The sequence below is a fragment of the Ipomoea nil genome, unplaced genomic scaffold (genome assembly GCF_001879475.1).
Source record: "Ipomoea nil cultivar Tokyo-kokei standard unplaced genomic scaffold, Asagao_1.1 scaffold1129, whole genome shotgun sequence".
NCBI lineage: Eukaryota > Viridiplantae > Streptophyta > Magnoliopsida > Solanales > Convolvulaceae > Ipomoea > Ipomoea nil.
The window spans coordinates 1,152,605-1,174,046 of record NW_017617557.1 but is presented as its reverse complement, the minus strand read 5'-3'; the positions used below and the strand labels follow the sequence as shown (position 1 = coordinate 1,174,046).

Genomic DNA, 21,442 nt, shown 5'->3' with positions numbered 1-21,442 from the left:
CCGGTGTCTACTAGGATCCGTCGAACAACTACTCCGTTGACGTCCATTGCGATCACCAATGCGTCGTGGTGCGGCGTTTGTCCAGTCGGCAGATCTCTGTCGGTGAAGGTTATGGGTTCTCTGCATACCTTCTTCGTGCTATTTTCCCGGCCGTACACCATGCCTACATACAGCTGCCGAGCCTACATCTTGTGGGTGTTGGAGGAATCGCCGCCCTTCGGACCGCCGGCTATCATGTTGATGACCGGCTTCTGCCTCCACTGTGCCTCATCTTCCGCGGAAACCGGTTGCTTGCCGTGATCTAGGTCGGCCGACCCGGAGGGTTCGTCGTTTGCCTTGGACTGAGATGACGACTTTCTCCGCCATTGATTAGGGGGCGAAGTCCCATGCTGGATGATTCCCTCCATAATTTTCTTTAGGTAGTAGCAGTCCTCCGTGTTGTGGGTGTAAGTCTTATGATAACGGCGATACTTGGATGGCTTACCTGTATCCATTCCCTCCAAATAGTCGTTCGGCGGAGGCGGCTCAGAGGGCGCGCTCACCTTAACTTTGTGCACCGGCCGTGGTGGAGGCGGTCAGTGGGAGTGCGTATTTGGCCTGTCATAAACACGTCTGTTTTCTTGACGACTCGGCGGGTCTCCCCGATTTTTGTCTCTTTCCTCCGCCCGATTTCGCTTTCCTCATGAAGTTCCACCGACCTCACGCTGTCGCTTATATCTCATCGCTTGCTCGTTGTCAGCTCATCTGTTAGCCATATGTATGGCCTCATCCGCATACGTGGCCGGCCGATTGTCGCGCAGGCCGCGATATAGGCGACGAGCCATCTCTAGGCTGCTCCCTGTAGGGTCCGCAGGAAGGCGCGACACATGACAGGATCCTTCACACCTAGAACCTGCATTTTCACTTGATAACTTAGGAGATGTTCCCGGGGGTCACCCGTTCCATCAAAGGTAGCTTGTTCTGGAAATTTGAAGTCGCCGGGTATCCTAAACGCCATGATTTCGGCCGAGAAGGGTAGGGCGGTGAGCAGAGTCCGGCCGGGAGACAGACTTGGCATTGCCTTCCATTTGTTCTTTTAGATTACGAACTTCCTATGCTAGGTATGCCATTTCATCTAGGCGCTCCGTCCGGTGACCCGTGAATTCAGTGCTTTCATTATTTCGCGAGTCCACCAACGGGCTCCTTTCCTCAGTCCGCCTGGCAAGTCGGTCGCTCCGGATCCTAGTTCTTTGCGTATGATTAATCCTTTCGCGGGTGCTTGCTTGGCCTCGCCGTTCATGTCGTACACGGCGGGATGTTTTCCCGCCCAACGGCTCGTGTACGGAGCACCGAGCGGTGCTGGGCCCTAGCCGCGAGTGTATCGATCTATCCGATCGGCTATCTCGCCTTTGATCTCCTCGCTCCTCTCCCTGGTCGCGGGGGAGGTTCCGATCTTGTGATCGAGGATGCGACGACCTTGACACTTGAGGCTCTCGGAGCTCGTGAGTTTGCGTCGCCGCCGCGGGTCCTTGGATATGCGCCGCGACTACCCGCGCCACAGCCTCAATCTGAGCGGGAGTGAGCGACATCAGGGGCGGCGATGGATCTCGAGGTGCCGAATTGCTCCTTCGGTTCGATTCTGGGGATCTCGAGAGTTTCTTCCCGTGTGGCTTTGATCTTCGGCCATGTACTTTGTCGTCCGACGCTACTTTCCTCGCGGTTGCTTTCCGAAGTTATTCAGACTAAGAAGTGAACGCGACCTTTTTTGTCACGATCTCCACAAACGGCGCCAGTGTTGGTTTTAGGGTTTTTGGGCCCAGAGAGGTCCAACACAACCGTGGTTGGTGGATTCACCTTTCACAAGAATTGTTAAGCGAATTGCTAGAAAAGAAATGCCAAAAGTGTTCTTTTTGTATTCTTGGGTTATCCTCCCTTTTTACATTCCCAAGGAGCCCCTTTTATAGTGGGTCGTCCCTTGGGTCCTTAAAGCTTTACATTCAATAGGCCATAAATTGGCCTTGGGCCCCTGGGTCCGTACCCCGTCAATGTGTATTTAGTTAAAATTTTATGAGTATTATGTTATGAGTTTATGTGTATTCAGTTAAGAGTTTATGTGTATTATATTAACCAAACTCCATTATGTGTATTGTGTTATGAGTTTATATGTATTCAGTTAAGAGTTTATGTGTATTATATTAACCAAACTCCATTATGTGTATTCAGTTAAAAGTTTATGTGTATTGTATTATGAGTTTATGTGAATTCAGTTAAGAGTTTATGTGTATTTAGTTAAGAGTTTATGTGTATTATGTTATGTGTTTATGTGTATTATGTTAAGAGTTTATGTGTATTATGGTAAGATTTTATGTGTATTATGTATTATGTAGATTAATTAGGAATCTATCTCTATCAATCTCATCCCGGCAAGGAAAAATTCCCGGCCATGTTAGAAAAGCGAGATTCTCCTCAGATATGGGAGGATTGCGACTGAGGATCACGTGACTAGTCTCAAAGATATCCTAAAAAGCGGTTGGAATCTAACCATAAATAAATAGGAGGAAGAAAGGAAAGGAAAAACTTGCATTTATTAAAGATACGAGCAGGTACATGTCAAAGAAAGACTTTATTTAAAAAAAGATATCCAGCAGGTCTTCTTCGAGGCACCTTGCCCAGCTCCATCACCACCCTCTATGCCCATCACTCTGACACCACCGCCGGCATAGCTTACTTCTCCTCTGGAGAGGACGGCTCATCCAGAAAAGCCAGCTCATCAGACGAGCCAGAGTCAGCAGGAGAGGGGCAGACCGTGTCCCAGAAGGCCAGCATTAGCGAAGGAACCACAGGTCGCGCCTCCTCTGGGTACAGCTCGAGAAAACGAGCGTATATGAACAGATACTACAATGTAATAGAGCTAGTGGCTTAATCAGATAATAGCATGAATAAATGTAATTGTCCTAACTGGAAATCCTACTTCAATAAATAATTAAAACAAAAATTGAAGTATGCTCATTTAACATATCAGTATACACAGTCATCAAAAGTATATGACAAAAAAATGATAAAAAATTAATTTTGTTAGTTATAATAAAAAGGTAACTGAAAGTGTTAAGAAAGTATATGAACAGATACTACAATGTAATAGAGCTAGTAGCATTCAAAAAAAAAAAAAAGGTAACTGAAAGAAATAAAATAATGACTTTCATGCTCCATCACATAGAATAAATTTAAAAAAAGTGTAAAGAATGTTATGCTCTTAAACAAAATTCCTACAACACACCTTTCAAATACATAGCAATTGTTTTCCAATTAATTAACGTAACTTCTGCAATATATAACTCCTTCTGCATATAATGATTTTTCAAATCTTTAGAAAGCAATAAAAAACATTTTTTATATTCAAAAGGTAAGATAAACAAATAAAAGAAATCACCTAATTTTAAACTTGTGCATACAGTACTCATCCTGTCTCAGTTGTATTAACCAAATACAGGTTCAAAATCTTATGTTTAATGGTATCAGAAATTAATATCATCATATGCCATTTCCTTGAAAAAAAAATTGTTACAATTTTAGTAAACAAAAAAAAAATCAACAAAATTACCAAAAAAAAAACAGTAACCCAAAAATTACAGTGATGTATTCACTAGAGTTGTTCTGTAATAATTCAAGATTACCACAAACTACACATCTAATGTTTGGTTATTGAAATCAGAATTAAATATCATCATATGACATTTCCTGGAAAAAAAAACATGTTAGTTTTGAAGTACAAAGGACAAATACTATCACTAGGCCTTTTATGCTTCCCAATAGCAGTAATCATTAATAAATTTCAGCAAATTTCAATGCATTTTAATTTTACTTTTAACTTTTACACTCACAGATTCACATTTAAAAACACAGTACAAAATTGCTATTCAACTAAACTCATCATTTACACAAAAACACTTTCCAAACATTAGTGAGTCTAACTCAATGAGGAAGTTAACTTCATCAACGGTCATCGACTCAAAAAGGAAGGAAACAATATCAAATAAAGGTACTTTAAATATTTTGTCAATCCTCTATTACTGCCATTGTATTTGTAGGCCATATGTTTACTTATCCTCTTGATATTGAATTTTTACTTTCTTGCCAACATCTTCCTCCTGTAATTAGAACCTGTTAAGTTCAAATTAGATAACAGATTTTAGTGTCTTATAGTAGGATTAGTATAAGCATACGAATAATCTAATTTCAAAACTCAGATTTCTTTGTAATTTTAAGAAAACTAAACATAAGAAACCCTAAGTATACGATTCAAGTTCGACAGATAACCCTATGTTGCTAAAGTACTACGTTAAAACCCTAACTTTACAGACATAAAATTTAGTATACCTAATTCGAATTTTAAACCAATTTCCAGCTAAATATTTGGGGGAAAACCATAACAAATTCACTAAAAATGAGTAAGAAAATACCTTACTTTCCTCCGATTGCAGATGATGTGAGATCCATCACAATTTCTAACAATAAACCAGCTAAATCTAAACACGATTGGAAACTAGCACCGGCTAACGTACATCCATAGCTCTAAACTGCGGATCAACGTTTATCTAGGTTGCAAGCTTAGAAGCAACGAAGCATTACACTCGCCGGGGCTGTAAAAAATTAGGGTTGGATATCTGAAACAAATTTAGGGTTACCCTAAATTCGTCCTCTTCTATCTCTCTCTCTCGCTTTGGAACAAAATATAGACTGTGATCTACACAAGAATGAGTTGAATATAGAAACATCTTAGCAAAATTAGCCGGCATCACTGCTTAAACAGTGTGCAGTACAGAGAGAGATAGAAAGCGTAGAGAGATAATGGAGCGTAGAGAGATAGAGAGATGATCAGAAATGTCCAGAAGCCTAGCTTCTGGACAGCTCTATATTTTTTTCTTTTTATTTTATTATTTTATTATATTTAGTTAAAAATAGATAAATAGATAAATAGATATTTATATTATTAAATATATATAAACATATTATATTTATATGCTTATATATAATATGCTTTATATACATACATACATACATATATATATATATATATATATATATATATATATATATATATATATATATATCGGAAAATTGTAATTTATGCCCCTCCATAATATGCCAATTATCAATGTCACCCCTGAATTATTAGTGGTGTAAATGTTGCCCCTCAAATTTCCAAACGATACATATATTGCCCCTCCAAAGTTTAAATATTTCCCCTCAATTTTCAAAATGGTACATATATTGCCACTCTCGTATGGTACGAGATGGGCAATATATCTACTGTTTTAAAAATTGAGGGGCAAAATTTACACCACTAATAATTTAGGGGTGACATTGATAATTGACATATTATGGAGGGGCATAAATTACAATTTTCCATATATATATATATATATATATATATATATATATATATATATATATATATATATATATATATATATATATATATATATATATATATATATATATATATATATATATATGTAGACGCTCATATGCGGTCACGGCCTTAGGTGAGGCGGTGAGGTCAGTTTACAGCCGTTGATCGAAGCTAATCTAACGGCAGTGATATATTAGTTGAATTAAGTAAAGTCTTTCGCGTTTTTGGTAAGCGGGGGCGTTTTAGTAATTTAATGGGATATGGACGTGAATGTATAAAAGACGGATTTTGTGTGATTTTAAACACGGAAGGAAAGAGAGATCAAGACATCGTTCGTGATCGCGTCGTAATTGGAAGAAGATCAAGATCGCGATCGTGTTCGTGATTGCGTCCCAATTGGAATTCGGAGATTATCGCTGGAGATCACAATCGGAAGTTGGACGAGATATCAGTTGCGTTTGCAATTACAGATTATCGCAGTTGGGAGATTATTGAGGTTGAGCGATGGAGCCTGGTATGTTTTGAATTTCTCATGTTTGTAGTTTTAATTTGTCTTTTGTATTACTATGTGCCTGTTATGATTTGGAAGTTTATCGCATGCTTTTTTTTATGGATTTGCTGTGTATCGATGTTGACTATGTTGTTGTGTGTTGTTTTGTGATTACGGTTTACTTTTTGTATACTCGTGGTGCATATATTATTTGATGATGTGTATGGCAGTATTAGATTTTATGCATGTATAATGTGCATGTAGGTAGGGTTATTCGTGTGGTATTGGATAAGGTGTGGTGCTTTATTAGTTAACATGTGGTGTGCAGCTGATGTTTTGCAATCTGGTGGTGTTTGTGGAGAAGGCAGTGGTGGTGTTTGTGATAACTCAACTGATGTTTGTGGAGAAGGCAGTGGTGGTGTTTGTGATGAAGGTAATCCCACTGATGTTGGTGTAGAATGCAATGGCGATGGTTGCGATGATGGTAATGTGACTGATGTTGGAGTAGCAGGCAGTGGTGTGGGTTGCGATGAAGATTATTTGGCTGATGTGGGTGTACAAGGCAGTGTATGTGTGTTGGAAACTTCTCCTGGGCTGACGAAGTATTGGCGCCCAGTTTGTGCTGATAGTGTGAAGCCTATTGTGGGGCAACAATTTGTTTCCTTGGATGGTGCTGTTGTGTTTTATAAACAATATGCTGGGACTGTTGGGTTTGATTGTAGGCAGCACTCAATTCGGAAAGATAGGGATGGTGTTGCTGTGGAGAAGCACGTAGAATGTAACCGTCAGGGTTTTAAGCAGAGGGTTTCTAGGGTTGCTAAAACTACTTTGGCGAAGAGACGGAGGGTGACAAATAGGGTTGGTTGTAAGGCTAAGATTGTGATAAAGCGTAAGTCTAATGGGTTATATGTTGTGCATTATTTTGAGGAACGTCACACCCATTCGATGTGTTCAATTATTGCTAGGCAATTTTTAAAGGTGAATCGTAGTCTCGATGCTGGGCACCAAATGTTTATTGCTAGTTGTGTTCGGGCAAATATTGGGTCTGTTCGGTCATATAGGCTGTTTAAAGAGATTGTTGGTGAGTATTCCAGTGTCGGGGCTACAGGTGTGGATTTTAAGAATTTCAAGCGTGACCTGATGGCGTACATTCTAAATGGTGATGCTCAATTATTCATAGACACGCTATTCAAGAGACGTGAGTTGTGTGAGGCATTTGATTTTGAATATGATGTTGATGAAGTTGATCAGCTTTCAAGGATTTTTTGGGTGGATGCAGTATCTAGGAAGAATTTTGCGTTGTTTGGTGATGTTGTTTCTTTTGATGCTACATACCGTACTAACAGGTTAGTATTTATTTCTATTGTGCATGTTGTATTTGTATGTGGTGCATTATTACATACCTTATGGTGTGTGTTCTTAGAAGTACGGTGTTGATTGCTTGTTGTGTTGTAGGTATAAGTTGGTGTTTGTTCCATTTACTGGAATTGATAACCATAAGAGATCCATCACCTTCGGTGCTGGTTTGCTTACGAGGGAAGATGTAGAATCATATGTGTGGCTTTTGGAGAAATTTAAGAAAACTATGTGTCATGATCCTATATGTGTTGTTACTAATCAAGATCCAGCTCTCAAGGTTGCTGTTGCTCGCGTGTTTGGTACATCAAAACATAAATTTTGCATGTGGCATATAATGTGTAAGGTTGGTGAGAAGGTTGGACCAATTCTATCTAAAGATGAAGTGTTTAGGAGGAAGTTGAATGGCATTGTCTGGAACAAATCACTGGACTCCAAGTCATTTGAGGAGGCATGGAGTTGTATCATGGAGGAATATGGTTTGGGTGACAATGGTTGGTTTCGTTACTTGTTCGAGTCTCGTACATATTGGGCATCCCCATATTTTCACGACGAGTTTATGTCAGGACTGGTTAGGACAACGTCTCGATCAGAGTCTCAAAATAGTTTTTTCGGTACGTTCTCTAATGGTCATTCTAGTTTGGTTGAGTTCTTGGTGCATTTTGGAAGTGTTGTTGGTGTGCAGCGTCATGCACAAGCAAAATTGAATGCTGATTGTGAATCTTGTTTTCCTGTTTTGAAGACACCATTGGCTTTGGAGAAGCATGCAATGGATGTTTACACCATTTCTGTATTTTATGATGTTCAAGTAGAGATTTGTGCAGCTTGTTATTCATGTCAAGTGGTGTCTTTGTGTGATTGTGATGGCCATGTGTCATATGGGATAAAAGATGGTGCCCAACGGGCATGGTATGTGGAGCTAGTCTTGTCTGATTATATTGCTACATGTTCTTGCAAGATGTTTGAGCGGACGGGGTTGTTGTGTAGGCATATTTTTTTTGTGTTTAAAGATCGTGGGCTTGAGAGTATCCCTTCTAGGTATGTGGTGTCTCGGTGGACAAAGGGTGCTTGTTTGAAGCCAATATTGATGATACAATTGTTGATCGATCTTCTAAAGTGGAGAATGTTAGGATTTTTACTAATCTATTGTGGTCTGACATATATGCTTGCGTGGGCTTGGCCGATGGTAATATAGAACGTTTGTCACAGCTACGACGTGTTATTTGTGAGCAAAGGCAATTATTTCTCCAAGAGGGGAGTGAGGATAGCAGTGGGGTGGTGGCTGGTGGCAGCAAACAAAGTGTGATCAATTCATTTTGTGGAGATGTGTCTCAGGGTTCAACAGTGGAGGTGCGTGATCCCATTCAAGCTAAGAACAAGGGTAGCGGTAAGCGGTTGAAGAGTACAAGGGAGAAAGCTGCTAGCAAGTGTGTAAAGCAATCAAGGAAATGCCATACTTGTGATGAATATGGTCATAATAGTAGGACATGCCCTTTAAATGGTTAGATACAGTTGTGTAGTTTGATTTGGGACATATATGTTTTCACAGTTGCGTACAATTCTTATAACAGACAGTTATGCATTTTATTACAGTACTTGGTGTTTTTAATAAACGGTGTGGTGCATTTAAGAATGTCGGATGTTTTTCATATTAGACTGGTGTGTTTTATTCCGTTTTGTGGTGCATTTTTATATACAGACTTATGTTGGCTGTAATATATTGTGTGGTGCATTTTATTTCACATGTTGGTGTATTTTGCAAGTAAAAAGTGGAATGGTGCATGCTATTTGTTATAATGGTGTTTTTGAGGTGTCCTTTTATAAAATGAAGTGTATGCATAATAATACTGCATTATATAGCAATGCAAATGGGTAAGCCATTCACAAGTACCCATCACAAAAAATTGTTTGTCTAGTAGTCATATGGTCTATGCCATGCCATCAGAAAAAAACATTTACATGATTGAAAGTCTTCCTAAACACCAAACTCTGCTGCCTTCTGTATGTTTACTTCTCTCAGTTCATTCACATCTGAGGTGATCAAGGCAGCCAAGTACCTCACTCGTAACTTGTTCAATTGTTCTTTGTTATTTTTCTGCAATCCACAATCCCATTCTTCAGCTGACTGTCCACGGAAGGTTTCCATATGCCGCATTAAAAAGATGCCACAATCCTTTTTGTTATGCGCATCTCTCCAAGGCATCTTCGTTATCTTGGATTTCAGCTTCTTTACCTTTTCACCTTTGTATGCGGTTTTCTGTTCGATCAACATATTTGAAAAGAATTTTTGCTGCATCAAGGAAGCATACACCAATATTAGTTTTTTGTGTCGTTGTGTATTAAATATATATAACCAGGTAGTGTTTAGTGGGTTACCAGATTGTCAAGCACATATCCGTATTTGTCCTGTTTCTTCACAGGTGCTGAAGAGTTGTCAATGATGTCAAACTTTTCCATTAGTGGGCTAATAGACAGCAAGTAGTAGTGGTTGGATGCCACTATGGGAAACAGAAACTGTCATAACAAAAAACACACCACGTGTGTCATAATATACACCACTATATGAGTAATAATCCACCACAATTAGACAAATGCACCACTTACGTATACAACTTTGTGCCACACAATGTCCATAGCAATCGCCTTGTCTTGCAGATACTTTTCTTTGAATCTTTCAAATCTTAATTTTTCATCCCACTGCGGGTTCACAACTGTGTACAGCTGCAAAGTTCAATGATGTAGTTGTTAGATTTGTAGGGGTTTTACAGGTGTAGTTACTTTCATATTATTTGCTTACACTTGTCCAGGTTGAAGCAACGAATCTTGTAGACCCTCTCTCTCCTTCACGAATGTTTAGTATGGCTGCCCAAGCATCAACTATAGATACTGGAATCTCAGTATCTGGCGCCATTAACAGCATATCTCTCCAGTAGATTACCCGTCCTTCATACCTGAATAGTTCCTGCTCACTGGTAATAATGTATTGTATAAGCAACAAAAATATTAATACATCATTATTAAATCATACACCGAAGTTATAGCAGTAACACACCATTAGAAGTTAATATTTCATTTAAAGAGAATACACCAATATATATAGAGATATACACTAATAACTATTGAGTATCACACAAAACCTAAGCAAACTAATATGACCACCTGATGTGTCAACACAGACAACCATATAAACACACCAATAGTTATCAAATAATGCACTAGCTAACATATGATTATTATACACCAATATTATTATAAAATGCACCAAATATATCTTAGAAATACACCAAGTAGAATGTGTTGTGCTTACAGTTCTGGGTTAGGGTTTTCTAATACCCATTGTCTGATCGATTCCTCTGTTGAAGTTATTGGGGCTTCCAGATCAGTTGCATATATTCAGGCCTTAGGTCTGATTGGGCTGTTCCCTCTAGCTGGTCTCTTTCCTTTGTCCAATGGTTGGGGTGGGGGTGGTGGATCTGAAGCAGGACCCTCTTGAATTTGCTCTGCCGGTGTGACCTGTAACATTTAGATTTTAATTTTTTTTTTCTTTTTGTCACGTCGCAATTTAATACAGTGCATTACCTCATCATTGTTATCAGCAGGTGCATCTGGTTCAGCACTCTGTCCATCTTGTTGTCCTTCAGATGCTTCTTCACCCTCATTCATATTCAGCTCTACTTCCTCATTTTCTTCAGCCTGATCAATGCTGTGCAAAATGCCGTTTGAACCATGGGTCAGCAGCTCTCAATGTCAACATTTTTTTAGCCATCTTGCGTGGGGTGATGTGGTCGTCAGCCCTTCCAAAGATTTTTCTCCAGTCTGCCAGGAGATTAGATACTGCTTTACTTTCCCTCTTTGTGATTTCTATGTCTCCAAGCGGCAGTCCCAATGTCACAGCAACATCTTCTTCTGTGATTTGTAGTTTTTGGCCATTTTGCAGATTCAATGTGTTGCTCCTTGCATCATAGTTTTCAACCAGCCACATCCCCAGTTTCCTTGGAAGGTTTGTGATTTTGAGGTCAAGAATCCTTCCCAGCCCAATGTCTTGTATACTCTGGCGTTGTTGTTTGGTTAGGTCTTTAATGGGTTTTGTTAGCTGTGTTGGCAGTGGCCTTATCTTTAGGTCAGTATCTTCATTCTCTTGCTCCAATGTATCTATTTCATCATTTGAGCTGTCATCAACTTCTTGTTCATGCACTTCCTCATCTATCTCTGTTTCATCTTCTATTCTGTCAAGGAATGTCATTGCTTCTTGTTTTCTATGCCTCCGTGGCTTTGACGAGTGTCCTTGGTCTAATGCCTTTCTCTTGTTGTCTGAAATACACAGATGATAGGACAAAAATACACCATGCATAAAAATTAAACACACCACAACACTCTTCACCAACATTCAAGTTCCAAATCCCAGAAATCACCAATAATAAATGGTATATACACTACATTGATATTCACCATAAAACAAACAACTCGTAATGAAATCCCCATCCTGTAATGCTCAAAAATACACCGACTGTAGGATAAATATGCACAGTGTACAACAAATAAACTCACAACAAATCTTTCACAAGTATTCGAGTTTCAGAAAACACCAATCATAAACGAAATATACACCACAGTAATGCTTATCATAGACATACAACACGTAACGAGATACAACAAATTCATAATATGAAATACACCAACGGTAGGATAAATATGCACTGTGTACAAAAATTAAACACCCAACAGTTTTTCACCAATATTCATGTCACAAATACCAGAAAACACCATAAATAAACGAAATATACACTACATTAATGTTTATAATGCACAAATAACATGCAATGCGATGCCCTAGTCTGAAATGTTCAAAAGAATACAGCGATGGTAGGGTTAACATGCTATTTGACACATTGAAGTTAAATATTACAGAATACACTAATAATAAACGAAATATACCATTGCATGCTCGTTGCTTGCCTTTGTTCACCATTTGTGTGTTTTGTAGCGAATCAGTGTTGTAGAAGACGGTTCGTGTCCCTCTTAGAACGCGGTGGTGTGTTCGGCTATAGTCTCCTCGCTGTTCGTCGTTGAAGTTTCTCGTCGTTGCAGTGGTTCGCCTCGCATTCGTCGCCGGAGCAAGAGCAAGTTGGAGAGGGTTCGCGACTTCGGGATTGTGAATAGAGATGGGACGGGGTGTTTACTTGCAGAAGTGGAGAACTGATCAGTTTGAATTGAACGAATGGACAATTTTGCCCTCTATGTCGCGGTGATCTTTAAGTGAAGCGCGAAATCATCTCAATTATGGTGCGTTGGATTGGACTTGATCAACGGATGGAAAATGACCTCACCGCCTCACCTTAGTGTACAGCCGCACTTGATCTTGCCTCTATAGTGCGTTGGATTGGACTTGATCAACGGATGGAAAATGACCTCAGCGCCTCACCTTAGTGTACAGCCGCACTTGATCTTGCCTATATATATATATATATATATATATATATATATATATATATATATATATATATATATATATATATAGTGGTACAGTATTTAAATTGTTATAGTAAGATCTAAATTGTGGTAGTTACATATATATGGTTTATATTTTGTGTAAATTTGTTTACTGTAACAATTGAATTAATATAGTCTACTTCAATAATTACATCAGTAATTCATTATTTTATTGCTTTTATGAAAGAAAATGAATCTACGAAAAATAGAACATTCAACACGTCCAAAGTGCATGTGTTTCCTGGTAATTTCTTTCATCTCTAATTGCAATGTCAGTACTATTAATTTCACATGTAAATTTTTCTTTTTTTATTTTACGTGTACAAATTTCATCCATGTATGGTAGAGTAAATTGTATTTATTGTATTTATATTATAATAATAATAAAATTATGGGTTATTTAAATTACTATGAACAATTAAATATATGAATGTAAAATTATTGCAAATCATTCTTGTTTGTAGAGTGTTCAATCTCAGTACAATCTACAAGTGATAGATCTCAGCTTACATGCATTAATTCAACAACTCAAAATAAGAGGCATGTATTTCAAGGACATCGTATTGGTTTTTCGGGTCAAACTTTCAACTTTAGCAATGGTATGAGCAATTATATATATATATATATATATATATATATATATATATATATATATATATATATAGACACACCCACACACTTTTATCAAATTTATTTTAGTATTTAGTTTAGCTATTAGTTTCGCTATTATAATAACTTTTTTTCTTTTAATTTTGTTAATAGTTTCCCAAAATAATATTCAATCAAGTACATCCTGATCTACCATTTTTGAAATTACACGTATGGAGTCCAACGAAAGGCGAAGGCCTTTAGCAAATTTGACAAATGGTAACTTTTAGTAAAGAAGTTAATTATTTATTAAAATAGGAATTCATATACTTTTTTTTAAATGAATATTAAAATTTACTTTGATCTTCTAGTTAATATAACACAGTCGTGTGTTGTGGATCACAGCGGCTCATCACCAATTATGTCAATGCAACGTGGTTTGATGGGAGATTTTGATGGTCCATGATACTCCATCAAACTCTACAATTGCTACTGGTGGGTATAGGTACGATTAATAATCTTGCTTATTTGAGATTAATAATAACATATATAATTTTTTTGTGTAGATTATTACAGTGATATTGGTGATCAGATGTATACATGTCAGCACCGTGGAGCTATGTTTTGGTTAGAGGGGCGAGTTAATAAATCTAGCGGTGTTCGAAATTCCAAATATTCACTATGTTGCAGTCATAGAAAGATCAAGTTGTCACCTACAAATAGTCCACCTCTTGCAATTAGGTAGTTGTTCTTTAACCAAGATCAAAAGAGTACACATTTCTTGAAGAACATCCGGTCATTTAACAATATGTTTTGTTTTACTTCCATGGGTGGAAAAATTGACAAAACAATCAACAATGGTAGTGCACCACCAACATTTAGACTGCATGGTCAAAATTTTCACTTGATGGTGAGTTTGCTACCAGAATCTGGCGAGAGACCAAAGTTTTCTCAATTATATATTTATTACACTCAGAATGAGATCAACAATCGTCTAAGTGAACTTGGGTAAGTTATGGACATTTTTTAAATTACTTTAAATGAGCATGATTTTGTACTAACAAAATTTATTCTAAATTTGTTCGTTTTGTCTAATAAAAACAGGGAAGATGATTCAACGACTACATTGCATTATGAAATTGTTAAAGACATTACGGATGCATTAGATGAAAATAAGGTTTTGGTCAAGAGTTTTCGGATTGCCAAAATGGAGATGGAAAGTAATCCTAGAACAAAAATTAAAATCAAACTCATCGGTAGGAGGAACAAAGATGCAAAGACATATAACTTGCCACAGGTTGGAGAAGTGGCTGCTTTGATTGTTGGTGATTTAGATCCAAATATGGGGAACGAGATATTTTGGTGGAATCTAAAGCTGGTCATTTTCAAAGAATAACTGAATTAAATCAAGCATATCTCCCACTTCAATACCCATTGCTTTTTCCTTATGGTGAAGACGATTACAGAGACGACATAAAGTAAAGTTTAGTAATGTGGAAGGTCGGAGTTCAAATGCAGGGAGTAAACTTAGTCCAAGGGAGTATTTTTCATTCAGTTTGCAAGATAGGTTCAATGAAATCTCAACATTGCTTTATTCTAGAAGGTTGTTTCAGCAATATTTGGTAGATGCTTATACCATGATAGAATCAGGACGCTTGGTTTATATTAGGATTCATCAAAAGTCACTTCGATGTGAATCATATAAATGTTTGACAGATGCGTTAACACATGGTGAAGTAGATCCTACAGCCTAAGGAAAGCGTATCATTTTTCCATCGAGTTTTACCGGAGGTGCAAGATATATGGTGCAAAATTATCAAGATGAAATGGTGATTTGTAGATGGATTGGTTATCAAAGTCTATTTATTACATTCACATGTAATCCCAAGTGGCTTGAGATTGAAAGGTTTTTACAACCAAGGAAACTCAAAGCTGAAGATAGGCCGGATATAATATGCCGTGTGTTTAAAATGAAATTAAATGCACTCATAAAAGAGATTCAGAAAGAGAAAATTTTTGGAGTTGTTGATGCAGGTACTTTGTTGTATTTTCTAAATATTTTTTTTTAAATATCTTAACAATAATAATCACATTTTTAGTCTGATTTTCCTATGTTTCAATTTGCAGTAATTTACACAATTGAATTTCAAAAAAGGGGATTGCCACATGCTCACATTTTGATATTCTTGAGCAAGAATAACTCTTATCCTAATCCAAAAGACATTGATATGATCATATCTGTTGAGATTCCAAGTCAATTGTGCGACCCTGGGTATTATAAAGCTGTGGAAGAATTTATGATTCATGGTCTATGTGGTGCAGCGAGGAAGAATTCACCTTGCATGGTCAATGGTAAATGTTCTAAACTCCACAGTGGATTTTGATGGATATCCGATCTATCGGCGTAGAGATAATGGTCGTACAATACAGAAAAATGGAATTAACCTTGATAGTAGATATGTTGTTCCACACAATAGACATTCGCTGATGAAGTACTAGGCTCATATTAATGTGGAGTGGTGCAACCAATCTAAATCAATAAAGTACTTATTCAAGTATGTCAACAAGGGTAATGACAGGGTCACAGCTGAATTTTACAACAGTGCGGTAGAAGAATCTACTGGAAAGGTTATAGATGAAATCAAGATGTACTATGACTGTAGATATATTTCACCGTGTGAGGCTGCTTGGAGGATATTTGCATTTGACATACAATTTAGAAATCCATGTGTTGAGCGATTGAGTTTCCATCTTCCAAATGAGCATTCAGTAATATTTCATGATGACGATTTGGTTGATGATGTCGTAAATCAACCAACAGTAGCTCAAAGCATGTTCACTGCATGGTTTGAGGCGAATAAAAAATACGCAGAAGGGAGACAGTTGACTTATTCACAGATGCCAACTAAATTTGTTTGGAAGAATGATAAAAGAGAATGGCATCCTATGCAAAGGGATTGGGCAATTGGTCGAATCTTTTATGTGCCCCCAAATAGTGGTGAAATCTTTTATCTTAGATGTTTACTTAACATAGTTCGTGGACTGACTTCATTTGATGATATTTAAAAAGTTGATGGCCCGTCCAATACAATTCATTTAAAGATGCATTTTATGCACGGAGCTTAATTGAAGATGATAAAGAGTATGTCAATGCAATCAATGAGGCAGTAGTTTGGTCTTCAGCACATTCGTTAAGGGAATTGTTTGTTACACTATTGACATCCAATTCAATGTCTAAGCCAGAAAATGTGTGGGAGCTAGTTTGGAATTACTTATCAGATGATGCTGAATTTATTTCTAGAAGAAACCTCTCAACTTCAGGTAATAATTATATATGATCTTAAAAGATTTGTTTTCTCATTTTGTAGATTTAATTCTCAATGAATCTCAAAAAAGGAATTATGCGTTGCTTGAAATGGAGAAGTTGTTGAATGCTTGGAACAAATCTCTAGCAGATTATCCACCTATGCCAATGCCAGATGAAAACAATGATTTGTTTTTGGGAAATAGGTTGTTGTTCGAGGAAATATCATATGATAGGGAAGCTCTAATGCATGAACATAATTCTTTGCTTGAGAAACTAACTGATGAACAGTTAGTCATCTACAATAAGGTGATTGCAGACGTCGAAACGGAGAAAGGTGGCATGTACTTCGTTTACGGTTATGGTGGAATAGGGAAAACTTTTTTGTGGAAGACACTTTTAGCGACTTTAAGGTCCAAAGGTGAAGTCGTATTAAATGTAGCATCAAGCGGTATATCTTCATTACTTTTACCTGGTGGAAGGACTGCACACTCCAGGTTTGCTATACCAATTTCTATTAATGAAGATTCCACTTGCAACATTAAGTAATGCAGTCCACTAGCTGAATTGATAATCAAATCCAAACTAATAATTTGGGATGAAGCTCCTATGGTGCACAAACATTGTTTTGAAGCATTGGACCGAACAATGAGAGATTTAATGCGTTTCAGAAATTCTAGGAGCTCAACAATGAACTTTGGAGGGAAAACAATTGTTCTGGGGGGAGACTTTAGACAAATTCTACCCGTTATTCCAAAAGGTACTCTACAGGATATAGTATAAGCCAGTATTAATTCTTCTTACTTGTGGAATAATTGTGAAGTTCTTCGTTTAACGAAGAATTTAAGATTGCGAGGTGTTACTAATGAAAAGGAGGTTGAGAAATTAGATGGTTTTGCCAAGTGGATTGCAGATTTAGGTGATGGAAAACTGGGTGAAGACAATGGTGTTGATTGCAATATAATGATACCGTCTTCCTTTGTATTGGAAAATGAGGGCGATCCCATTAGACAAATTGTTGACAACACATTCCCTGAATACCGTTCTGGAAACATGGATGAAAGACAACTCGATAGTAGAGCTATTCTGGCTCCAACATTAGATGTTGTCGACAAGGTCAATGAATACATGAACGGTATGAATCAAGCCTCATCCATAACATATATGAGTTGTGATTCTGTTTGCAAGTCGGAGACAAATGTTGATATGCAATCTGAGGTCCAAACAACAGAATTTTTAAATAGTTTGAGATGCTCAGGGGTACCAAACCACTGTTTAACTTTGAAAGTTGGAACTCCAGTTATGCTGTTGAGAAATATAGATCGCTCATTGGGATTATGCAATGGTACAAGGTTAATAGTAACTCAGTTGGGAAATCATGTTATTGAGGCACAAATCCTATGTGGCAACAACGCAGGTACAAAGGTGTTGATACCAAGACTATCTTTGACTCCTTCAGACCCAAGACTTCCATTTAAATTTCAAAGAAAGTAGTTTCCACTTATGTTGTCATATGCAATGACAATCAACAAAATTCAATGTCAAACACTTTCACATGTTGGTTTGTTACTGAAAAAATAGTTTTTAATCATAACCAATTATATGTAGCAGTTTCTAGGGTGAGTAATCCTGACGATCTTAATTTGTGGGGAATCTAGAGAGGACTTTTAAACAAGACTCAAAATGTAGTTTATAAAAAAATCTTTAATAATGTGTAATTGTTTTCTTTATGGAACCTCAATAAATTATATTTTGTCTATTTATTACGTCTATAACCTTATTGCTACTATATCTTCAATATAAAAATCTTTTATATATTGCATCATAATATCATGGTCGTGCAACGCACGGGTGCAACTACTGATGTGTTTTTTTAATCGAAATTAGTGTTTGTTTTTTGAGAATGAAATTAGTGTTTGTTGTGTGCGTGATTTCATAATTTTAGTTTCCTATTTAAAGAATAAAGATTGTAACAGTACTATCGCTTTGTTTTTTTGTGTTCCAGAGTTGTAAGTTACTTTGGTGTGTGCGTAGATGTGCAACAACGTGTGCATGATGGTGTTATTTTATTTGTTTTTTTTTTACTTTTTGTTTTAGTTTAAAAATAATTGGTAGTTAGAGTGAGCATTAATCATCCACTGTTTTTTTTAATGTTAAATATTAATAAAAGAATGCAGGGCGTGTAATCTTGAGGGTAGTGTGTGCGTAGTGGTGGTAAGGCGTGTGCGTATTATAATATAATGGTCAAGCAACTATTTTTTTGGCTTAAAATTGTTACAGAAACTCTAATCAAATGTGTGTGTGTGCATTCATGATGTTGTTTTTATTTTTGAAAGAGAAAATTATAAAAGTACCTTGCTTTGGGGTTTTTTTGTGTTACCGAAATTATTTATTAACGGTGATGTGTGCATGGCTATTGTTGGGCATGTACATGGGGGTAAGTGTGCGCGTATTGTTCGCAAGTGTGTGCATGAGCGTATACGAGAGCGTGCATTTCACAAGGCAAAGGAATGGAATGAACCTGTGTTTGCATGCACGGAGTTTAGTGTGTGCATTACGCTGTAATAGTCCAAAGAACAACTTAAATAAACGAACATAACAAGAAACACAAAGTAACAATAGGCTATAGTGAAAAAGTCTGTATTATTTATTGCACTTGACTGGAGTAACTAGCATACTACAAATATTTGCTCATACCCTTAATATAAACCCTGACTCTCTAAGACAATAACTCTGAAATTTACATTCATGCACACACTCCGCACTATGACGCACACCCAACACCCTATTAATATTTACATTACATCACAATAACAAAAAAATTTTAAAAAACATAAGTGCCCGCACATTGGCAACCCCTCTAACGCACACACTAAAATATGCAACCACACCGGAAGCACAAACTCATAATTTGAAACGCACATACCTCTTTGCTAACTTGCATTTACCGTAATGCACAACACCAAAAATGAAAACCCAAATAAAATTAAGCAACTGATAAATGTAACGCACACACTCCGCCACTATGACGCACACACTCTATGCTTTTGTTAATTCAATCACAAACATAATTCTAATATAGATTCACTCAAAATTGATATGGCTAGTAAGCTTAGCATTTTGTAGGAAAAATAATTTTAAACACAAATTTCCAGAAAAAATAAAACAAAACAAATACTCAAGAGTGGTATATATAAAATTAAAATATACATATTAGTATGGTAAAATCGAACTAATCCAAGCTACAAATAGAATCAATTTTCTGAAAATCCAAAATGAAAAGAGGAATAAAGGAAGCCAGGGCCCTCCACCGCAGCTTTAGTTGGAGGTCGCAGCCCTTCGCCACAGCCCCTGCCCTCCGTCGCCTCCCTAACCCAACAGTAGGAATGTAGGATTAAAGAATAAAGAAGAAAACTCACCTCTCAGCGTTCGGCATCTCTGCGAAGAAGACGATGAATTTCAATTTTTGACGATGAAGCCAGCCATGGAGAACCCGCGATTATAAAGACCAACGCGATGGGGAGTGACGGCTGAAGACCGAACGCACAGAGAGCGACGACGAAAGGAGAAACGGCGCTGGAATGTGAGGTGTGTGACTCTCATATCGCTGAAGACTAAATGCTCAAAGAAATTACCAAGAATATCTCTTATTCAAATTAGTAATGAATTAATTATTGTACGAAATTATTTCACAGCCCCTAAACCTATTAAATTACATCGGTAAATAATAAAGAAACTCCTCAAATCTGAACTGTTAAATATTTTTTTTAAAGAATGATCAGGATCGAATTTCACGATCTATATATATATATATATATATATATATATATATATATATATATATATATATATATATATATATATATACTAGTTTTTACCGCGCATTGCGCGATTGTGATAATGCCTAATGTTTTTTTTTTAAAATAAGTACTTTAAAGTATATCAAGACAAGATTATATTGGAATTTGATGAGGACGGTTTTCACGCATCCATCAAGTATCAAATCACAGTATAGAGTTTAGATATCGTTCCACTGGAGATGGCTCTTGTAATGTTAGGAATTGATGCAAAGTGGAGTTAAGCACAAGCTAGAACTATTCTTTTAGAAGCTAGACCTATCGATAAGGAGATGGTTTGATACGAACAAGCTAATAACAAATAGGACAAGTAAAACAAAGGACCGGGATTTGGTTGATTCAAGCTAAGATGCCAAATATTCTACTAAGGATTAGGGAATTAAAACAAGGCATAGGGCAAGTAGTGAGATGCACAAAAGTGTCCAAATACCACTCTCGTAGCTATTTGGACTTGCAACCTCACCTTAAACTCCACTCTCGTGGCAATTCAACCCAAGGTTGCCCAAGCAAGAACACAAGGCAAAAATTCTCCTTAACACCCGAAATACTCTCGTATTGGGCATTAAGTGTGTGAATGTGTGGCTAGTGTACAAGCTATACTCTCGTAGCAACAAACACACTCCAAATCAAGCATATAATTGGGATCTAACAATCATACACAAATTTCTCAACAAACCCATTTCACACAACAACCCTAGATCACCCAAATAATCCCCTTTATGCAATACAACTCAAATAGGCATCAATAGCAAGAAATCAAACCAAATCCTAGTCCCAAAACACTTAGCTACTCATCCTATCCTATATATAATAAAGCCATATGGTCTTGTGAAAATTAAATGGTGATCATCAACATTTAATTTTCACAAGACCATAATAATATTGTTAATTATAATAACAATAACAATAATAATAATAATAATAATAATAATAATAATAATAATGATAATAATTTCCACTGACAG

At 37.0% G+C, this 21,442-nt stretch overlaps 2 protein-coding genes across 2 annotated transcripts; both read left to right on the top strand.

The window, feature by feature from the left end:
- Positions 1-6,197: 6,197 nt before the first annotated feature.
- Positions 6,198-8,744, top strand: LOC109183498 (protein FAR1-RELATED SEQUENCE 5-like). The gene is made up of 3 exons (XM_019333601.1): positions 6,198-7,228; positions 7,338-8,160; positions 8,277-8,744. The coding sequence occupies exons 1-3, from the start codon at positions 6,198-6,200 to the stop codon at positions 8,742-8,744; spliced, it is 2,322 nt and encodes a 773-aa protein (XP_019189146.1).
- Positions 8,745-14,142: 5,398 nt separating this feature from the next.
- LOC109183496 lies at positions 14,143-18,633 on the top strand. Its single transcript, XM_019333600.1, has 12 exons — positions 14,143-14,324; positions 14,421-14,694; positions 14,783-14,974; positions 15,206-15,350; positions 15,444-15,588; positions 15,639-15,668; positions 15,896-16,314; positions 16,419-16,637; positions 16,685-17,117; positions 17,292-17,380; positions 17,444-18,037; positions 18,626-18,633. The coding sequence occupies exons 1-12, from the start codon at positions 14,143-14,145 to the stop codon at positions 18,631-18,633; spliced, it is 2,730 nt and encodes a 909-aa protein (XP_019189145.1).
- The last annotated feature ends 2,809 nt before the right edge of the window (positions 18,634-21,442 follow it).

Excerpts from the sequence above, each read along its gene's own strand:
- LOC109183496 (XM_019333600.1), top strand. The coding sequence starts at position 14,143 with ATGGGTGGAAAAATTGACAAAACAATCAACAATGGTAGTGCACCACCA. Across the intron at positions 15,351-15,443 it reads TTTTGGAGTTGTTGATGCAG|TAATTTACACAATTGAATTT; the intron begins GTACTTTGTTGT and ends TTCAATTTGCAG. Across the intron at positions 16,638-16,684 it reads AAGAAACCTCTCAACTTCAG|ATTTAATTCTCAATGAATCT; the intron begins GTAATAATTATA and ends CTCATTTTGTAG.
- LOC109183498 (XM_019333601.1), top strand. The coding sequence starts at position 6,198 with ATGTGGTGTGCAGCTGATGTTTTGCAATCTGGTGGTGTTTGTGGAGAA. Across the intron at positions 7,229-7,337 it reads GCTACATACCGTACTAACAG|GTATAAGTTGGTGTTTGTTC; the intron begins GTTAGTATTTAT and ends GTTGTGTTGTAG. Across the intron at positions 8,161-8,276 it reads GGGCATGGTATGTGGAGCTA|GTATGTGGTGTCTCGGTGGA; the intron begins GTCTTGTCTGAT and ends TATCCCTTCTAG.